Source organism: Phaethon lepturus, unplaced genomic scaffold, assembly GCF_000687285.1.
Source record: "Phaethon lepturus isolate BGI_N335 unplaced genomic scaffold, ASM68728v1 scaffold26530, whole genome shotgun sequence".
Taxonomy (NCBI): domain Eukaryota; kingdom Metazoa; phylum Chordata; class Aves; order Phaethontiformes; family Phaethontidae; genus Phaethon; species Phaethon lepturus.
Window position 1 is genome coordinate 1 of NW_010512975.1, and position 7,925 is coordinate 7,925.

The window sequence follows — 7,925 nt, forward strand, 5'->3', positions numbered from 1 at the left end:
CGAGCGCGTTTCGGGAGCGGGGAGAGCTATGCTGGGGTGCGGGGAGGGCCAGGCCCGGCCCGGGAGCAGGGAGAACCGGCCCGCGATGCGCTGAGGGAGGCCGGGGCCTGCCCGAGAGGGGGGAGAGCCGGGCCGAGATGCGAGGAGAGCTGGGCCGGGTGGCGGGGAAGGCCAGACCCGGACTGAGATGCAGGGAGAGCTGGGCCAGGTTGTGGAGAGGGAGGGCTAGGCCTGGCCCGCGAGCAGGGAGAGCTGGGCTGAGGTGCTGGGAGAGCTGTACTGGGTCTGGGGAAGGCCAAGTCCATGCTAGGAGCAGAGAAAGAACCAGGCCCGGCTGCGGGGAGAGTGAGGCCAGGAGCAAGCAGAGCCTAGCCTGGTGCCAGTGAGACGTAGGGGAGTTTAGAGTGTTGCTCAGGGGCAGTCGTCAGGTCTGTGTGCTTCTTTAACCACTCCATCAGCTCCCAGCTCACCATCAATACAGCCATCGTGTACATGCACCGCTTCTATATGGTGCAGTCCTTCACCCAGTTCCACAGGAACGTAAGTGCGCTGGGGTCTGGCGGGGTGGGGGGCATCGGGAATCCCGCAGCTCTGCTCCTGCCTGGCAGCCAGCTGGGCGGGCAATGAGGTGGGACTGACCCTGGGGAGGGCGTTTGGAAAGGGGAAGGGTTGTTTGTAGCTGTTGGTAGTCACCAGAGACCCTTTTTTCTCTTGGTGGTGTTTGGACTTGCAGGCTTTGTTTCCTAAAGGAATATTTGTTTTAGACACGAGAATTATCCTCATTTATTTACTTTAATCTTGAACTTGCTAACTTTAAAAAAAAATTATTTTTTTTTTTTTTTCTCTGAAGTCGGTGGTACCAGCAGCCCTGTTTTTGGCAGCCAAGGTGGAGGAGCAGCCTCATAAGCTGGAGCATGTAATCAAGGTAGCACATGCCTGTCTGCACCCCCAGGAAACTCCTCTAGACACCAAGAGCGAGGTAAGTGTTGAGATCGGAGAACTGGACTCTGATGTGAGGAGCGGAGGCACGAGGAATGGGAATGGCGGAAGCGTGCTGCATCCTGAATCGCGTGGCTACAGCGTCTTGTTAAATTGGGGTCCGCAGTACCCACTCTCTAAGCGAGTGGCTGTGTCCTAGGATGGTCAGTGCCAGCTTTCCAATTCGACTGCTCTTACACTACTGAGAGCTTTTTGGCTTCTGTACAGCAGAAGGCTTTTCTTTCCTTCTCTGTGGCAATCTCTCTTCTGTTCTCCTCTGCTGTGCTGCTGCAAATGTGACTCTCGTGCTGTGTAACAATGTCTGCGTGAAAAGCTTCTGAGGAGGGCATGGATGTTGGCTGCTGCGATTGAGTAGTGTCTGTGGCAGAGCAGAAGGTGGTGTGCACAGTTTGGTTCCGTTCTGTCCCCACATGTTTAATGGTGGGTTTATTAAAAACGTTGCCGATTCCCCATCTCTCGAGACAGCCCGTCTTACCTGGAACTGAGCAGCCAACCCTGCTGAAAAGGGGCAGCTTTATCCAGGAAAGCTTAAGGAAAAAAAAAAAAGCAGCTAATTCCTCTCCTGTACTGCTCGTATAGACCTCCCGTGCAGTGCGAGGGACCAGGACTGAGAGGGCCACTGTGGATCCCGAAGCAACCGTCCACTAGCAGGGGAGTGGGTCCACCCCAGCACTCTGCTTTCTCTTTTCTGGCAGGGAATCTGTGCCAGTTCCCCCAGTGCAGATCGGCATAAAGATTCCCCTTTGCTATTTTTGCCTCCCTGAGAAAAGGGTGTTAGAAATGTGCAGGCTTTATACGGAGTGCCTCATCGTGAGTAACTTGCCTGTCCTCTCAACCCCAGGCTTACCTGCAACAAGCCCAAGACCTGGTCATTCTAGAGAGCATAATACTGCAGACCCTGGGTAAGTTTTTCAAAGCGGACGGGCTGCCACACGAATCCCAGACCCAGGAGTGTTCCGCAGAGCGGAGAGCCTAACCGCACAGTCTTCTCCACAGCTGGAGGGCAGATGTACAGCTGACCAGTGGGAGAGCAAGAGTCCAGGCAACAAACTCTATTTTTCACACCCACTCCTTCTGTTTTCCTTTTAACATCAGTTTTTTCAGGTGTAACTTGTGTCAGCCTCAATGCTCAGAGAAATTAAAGCGTGGAAGTGTGGCTCGTCTCTTTTTGTCCCCCACAACAGGTTTTGTACTGCTTGGACACCGGTCGCTGTCCTCCGTTGTGCTGTTGAACTTGATAATGCTCTAGTCCTGTGGCCAGGAAGCAGTTTGCACTGAGAGATGTCTAACAAACTTGGGTTGAAAGTTAATGTTTTGATCAGATAGCTGAACGTGGAAAAAAGAATGCCAAAACACCAACGGTTTTGGGGTTTTTTGAAAGTAGAAGCTGGAGCCTACGTTTAGGGCTGTGGCTATTGGATCCAGTATCCTGTTCCTTTCTAAAATGTACTGTTAAAACTTGGTTTTACTAATACATGTTCCATTTCAGAGACAGTTTGTAGACAGCATTCCACTCCAAAATACTCAGTAGGCCTTTGTTCTTTCTGACTTGGTTCAGAGTAAATGCCATGAATCCCTCGCACACAAGGGGACAGGAGGGGCAGGTGTGTTGATGGGTCACACGTGCTGGCCCGGCAAGCCAGCAGCTAAACTGTGACCCCAGTTCTGCAACGACTCGGTTCTCCAGTTGCCTCTTTTAATGTCCCAGTTCTTCTAGAATGTTCTTCACGGGAAGAACCAAATCTGTTGCACACATGGACCAATTTGAATTTTTTTTTTCTTTAAAACATAATGCCCAAACTGAATAGGAAACTGAAGCGAGGATTAAGTTCAGTTGTCTTTAGTGCTGTAGGCTCCTTCAAAGGGAAGACGTCTGCTTCCTCTTAGCTTTTTGGGTGACAGACATTCCTTTGAGCAGATGCCATTGTCTTCTCCTTCCTCCCAGCTGCTGTAAGAGGCTTTGTCCTGCTATTTTTAAAATCCTTAATAGTTGTTTTGTTTTCAGTGAGGTCTTTCAAGCACAGAAGTCATTTAGCTGCTTGGAGGTCTGGCAGCAGCAGTGACCTTCGGGTTTTGTGACTGGAGAACTCGAGTCTTCTGGATACAGGAAAATGGGCTCCTCTATTCCTGCTTGCCTCCGAGCAGAGAGCAGGGGCTGTAGGAGGGAAGGGGAGAAGGCCTTGTCCCCCAGGAGCAGGACACGTGAAGTTCGTAGATCCGTGGGAGGTGTGCTGCTGGTTTTCTGATGGTCGTATGTCTGTGTTCTTCCAGGTTTTGAGATCACTATTGACCACCCCCATACCCACGTGGTGAAGTGCACACAGCTAGTGCGAGGTAAGCGATGTCGGGTGCTTCTGACTTCTCCATGTAACCTCAGTTTGATAGAGAAGAGCTGTGAAAATATGTTGTAGTGTTCAGCTGGGACTGCCCGAGAAATTGCCTGCAGTCAGTCTCCTTAATACCCATAACGAACGTCAAAATAGAGGCAGTTGCAAATAACTGACGTGATATTGTGGCTCTGCTGACCCACGCAAAGCTGTCTATGCGCAGTGATTTCTAAAATCCTTTTAGCTGTGGTGTGAAGTTAGTCGAACCATGTTGGGTGTTTTATTGTGTGTGTGATGGCGAGAGGCCCGTGGTTCTTGCACTAAGATGTAGTAATATTTGTCAGGATATGCAGGCTAACGCCCTGCTTTTTCCTTTTCTCTTTCAGCCAGCAAGGACTTGGCGCAAACTTCCTATTTCATGGCTACCAACAGGTTATTATTTTACAATTGATTCATATTTGACAGAGGGTCTTATCTGGAGGAGATGTGCTACTGGTGACCCCTGGGGCGTTGGTCAGACTGCGAGCGACTGGGGATTGCTCGGTTTGGTTCAGAAAGAGCAGGAACCCTTTCTCCTGCTAGCTGCTGGTCAAAACCAGATGCAAAACCGGCCATATAAGCAAGGCAGATGGGATGCTCAGGAACTGCACTGCTTTCTTTTACAGGAAGTTAGACAGTTATGAAAGTTTTGGTTTTGGGTTTGTTTTTTTTTAAGCAGACTTTAAACAAATATATACATTTTTACTTGCTTAGTACCTAGGTGTTGGAGAGTTTTCACCGAACTAGGTGCTGTGCAAATTGTCAACAAATACGGTCTGTACCCCAAAGAAGGCTGATCTAGAGTATAAAGGGAGAAAAAGGGTAGTTGGATGCAGTCCTGAGGCGTTAAAAGAGAAAACAATAGCCTTGTCTGGCCTGCACGACTGGACAGACAGTCCTGTAAGCAGAGTCTTGGAAATGAAAAAAGCCCCTATTTTTTTTTTTTTGCCTTGAGATGTCTGGGTAGTTTTGTCACTAGATTTTTTACTGCAAGGCTGATACCAGCCCTTGTGTTGGAACTTCCCTAATTTTTTATAAATTTAATTTCCTGGATTACCAGCTTCAGGCAAATCACGGAGTTAATGTTTGGAACAGACCAAGTTGTGGACACAGAAAATCTTGTGGTTTTGTGAAAGAGCTTGCAGAAGTGAAAGGATGGGAGAAAAAGATGGCTTAGGCGCTAGCTGCGGAGTCAGAGAATGCTTCCAAGCCCTGGCTGAGCAGTGAATGTGCGTGGCCTTGGGCGAGTTGTTTCTCTCCTCTCTGGCTGTGCGAGGTGTTACCTGCTCGCCTCCACAGCGTGCTGGGGGAATTGTTTGTTGAAGGTGCTCCCTTGCTCCAAAGGGCACTGTGTGGGTTTCCCGCATAAACTAGTGTAGAGGGAAGGTGGTGTTAGTAATGTGTGGGTAAATGCATCCTTGAAACATGTTTTATCCCTGCAGCAATAATTGCAAAACTGAGGAATTATGAGTTAAGGTTATAATTGAACGAAATCCAGACAGAAGGTAAAAAATGCAGCCAGGCAGCCTCAGTTTTGCCTTAAAGTGATGCCATGTAACGCCTGATTAAGGTGCTTAAGTGATGAACTAGATTTATCGGGCGTAGCTACAGATGTTTATTTCCTTCTGGCATCATTATGGGGCAGAGTTAAGGCTCTTTGTGCATCTTAACTTCACTTCTTACCTTGGCAGACTGGATAAAGGCTCTGAATTTCCTGGGTTTGACTTCTTGATGTATGGATAAATACAGTATCTGTGAAACGGCTTCAGGCTTTTTGGCTGTAGATGCATATCTCTGTCTCCACACTGCATTGATGGAAAAATGTTAATAACCCGAGCATGACGAAGAAATGCAGATAATGCCATCCTGCAGCTGCGTGTAGATCCTCAGTGGTGCCATTTCCCTCAAGTGCTCTTTGAAAGGGCTGGTTCATGAGTGTGACACTGGGCAAATCCTGACTCAACTTGCTATCACGGTTTCTAAGGCTTAGTGGACGTGGTGTTCCTGCAGGTAGAGAGTAGGATGCTTTCTTGGTTCGTCGGTTCTCCTGTTCTCAGTGCTACCTAGACACCCCAGTGCTGGCATCTGAGCTGTCACGTGGCAAATTCATTTACTAATGAAAATGCTTGATAGGCAGCCAGGCTCCCTTTTAGGCGCTCCTGAGTCACTCCAGCGTAAGGTGCTATTCACAGCCAAAGCTTCAGTGCTTTTCCTAAAAATCATTTGGGAAAGACCAGACCCTTCCTAAAAGCCAAAGAGGGCCAGTTTGCTCCTTGAACGCCATCCCAGGAGTTGCACTTGGAAGTGTCTGAGCTGCTTCTTGGCTTAAGCAGAGCCCACAGCAGAGGTGGGGCTGGCAGGTAACCCAGCCGCTCGCTTTCTCCCTCGGAGGAGGGCTCGAGCAGGGCAGCAGCGTGCCTCTGCGCTTCTGCACGAGCCGCAGAGCCTTGAGTTGACAGAGTTGCCCGGACCCAAATTATCTGCAGCAGAACGGGGAAGGAACAAGCAAATCGGTGGAGCGGGATAGAGACGCCCGTAACAGTAGGGTTGTACTGGGGGAGGAATGGCAGGGACTTCCCCACCATGTCCACCTCTTGCGCAGCGTCTGTTCAGTGGGCGATTGTGAGTGCTGAAGTTCAGGCGTGGGAGTTCATGGCTTTCTGTTTCTCTCTCCCTGCTGGTGACGTCAGCCTGCACCTGACCACCTTCAGCCTGCAGTACACCCCTCCCGTTGTGGCCTGCGTCTGTATCCACCTGGCTTGTAAGTGGTCCAACTGGGAGATCCCAGTCTCCACGGACGGGAAGCACTGGTGGGAATACGTTGATGGCACTGTAACTCTGGAGCTCTTAGATGGTAAGTTTTGGAGCGAGGTTTCCCCCCAAAGGCTCTTACGTTATTTTGGCATCTCTGTTCCTGGGTCTGCCGTTCAGACACGGCCGCCGGCCAGTTCATGGACTTCAGGTCTTGCCAAGGTTTCCAGTACAGCAGCAGCTTCAATGGCAAAAGGCGCACAGTGAGATGAGTTTAAATGTGGTCAGTGATACTAGTTCTCAGTATTTCCCCTCCTGGAGTAGCTCCATCTCCTCAGTAGCTCCACTCATCAGCAAGTAGGGGGTTGCCCTGATGGATTAGTGCTGGTCTGCCCGCCTCTGACCCTCTTGCCTGGGTTTGTGTTTCCTCTGCAGAACTGACTCATGAATTCCTGCAGATCCTTGAGAAAACTCCCAACCGGCTTAAACGTATCCGGAACTGGCGGGTAAGAATCTGCTTTGGACCACAAGTGCTTGCAGGAGAACATAGGCTCTTATTTCTTCTGTGTGCATGAGGCTGTGTGGCATCTCTGGTATTACAATGCAAGACAGTGTCTGAAGGGCGTGTGTGTGGGGGAAATCTGAACGCTCTGCGTCTGCAAGATGCTGCTTCAGCGCTCAAGTTTGTCGGTTCTGAATTAACTCTGTAGAGACCTTGGTTCTTCAACTGCTCTAGCACCCCCACTTGCAGTGGCTGGGTCTTTTCCCATGAGGACGGATGGGGGCAAAGTGGATCCATCTGTAAATGAGAGCATGCACTGTACTGGGTGAGCTGCTTGCATCAAACCAGCTCTGGTGACAGTCCAAAGTAAATGGTCACTGCTTTTATTCCAGGCCTCTCAAGCAGCCACGAAGTCCAAGGCTGATGACCACGGTGCAAATGAGAGCCTGTCGGAGCAGACGATCCTCAACATGATTTCCAGGAACAATAGTTCGGACATGAACATCGCTGGGTTAATGAGCATGTCGACATCCTCGACTGCTGGAGCAGGGCCGTCTCTCCCGGCCACAGCGGACTCGCCTGGTGACCAGAGCGGTGCGGATATGTCCCAGCCTGAGCACTGGCTGTCCCAGCATCCTCCACCCAAGCTGGAGACTGGCCAGAGTCACAGGACTAGCGAAAGCTCGTCGGCTGCTGAGCATCCTTTACAGCAAGATGGCGCTGGTTATCAGAAGCAGAGCGGCAAGAATGCCCCATCTGCCAAAGTGTCGCTCAAGGAGTACCGAGCCAAGCACGCCGAGGAGCTGGCGGCACAGAAGCGGCAGCTGGAGAACATGGAGGCCAACGTGCGGTCTCAGTATGCCTACGCTGCGCAGAATCTCCTGGTCCAGCAGCAGCGGGAGAGGGAAGTCCAGCAGGACAGCAACCCCTCTCCAATCATCCTGAAAATCCCCATCGGCGGATCAGAGAATCCTGAGCGCCCTCCCGGCCCTGAAAAGAGTGACAAAGCCTCAGCTCTGAAGCTGAGGATCCCGGTGGCAGGTGGAGGTGGGGAGAGGCCACTCCCCTCCAAGCAAGAGGAGATAAAAATGCGGATCAAGGTGCCAACCGCTGCAGAGAGGCACGGCTCCTCAGACGAGAGCAGCGGCAAGAACCGGGAGCACAAGGAGAAACACAAGGGCCACTCTTCTAACCACCACCACCACCACCACAACCACCACTCTCACAAACACTTACATGCCCAGCTTGGCGCCGGCCCCAGCAGCGTGGTGAACAAGCGGCCGGGAGACTCTAAACACAGCAGCCAG

At 51.0% G+C, this 7,925-nt stretch overlaps 1 protein-coding gene across 1 annotated transcript in view; it reads left to right on the forward strand.

Moving 5' to 3' along the window:
- Nucleotides 1–458: 458 nt before the first annotated feature.
- Nucleotides 459–7,925, forward strand: part of CCNT1 (cyclin T1) — a gene marked incomplete at both ends in the record, with an annotated part of 7,816 nt that continues 349 nt past the window's right edge. Inside the window, 8 exons of the mRNA XM_010288926.1 lie at nt 459–540; nt 851–979; nt 1,841–1,901; nt 3,271–3,333; nt 3,713–3,758; nt 6,056–6,219; nt 6,552–6,622; nt 7,011–7,920. Coding sequence (XP_010287228.1) covers nt 459–540; nt 851–979; nt 1,841–1,901; nt 3,271–3,333; nt 3,713–3,758; nt 6,056–6,219; nt 6,552–6,622; nt 7,011–7,920 — 1,526 coding nt within the window. The remainder of the gene's footprint in view (nt 541–850; nt 980–1,840; nt 1,902–3,270; nt 3,334–3,712; nt 3,759–6,055; nt 6,220–6,551; nt 6,623–7,010; nt 7,921–7,925) is intronic.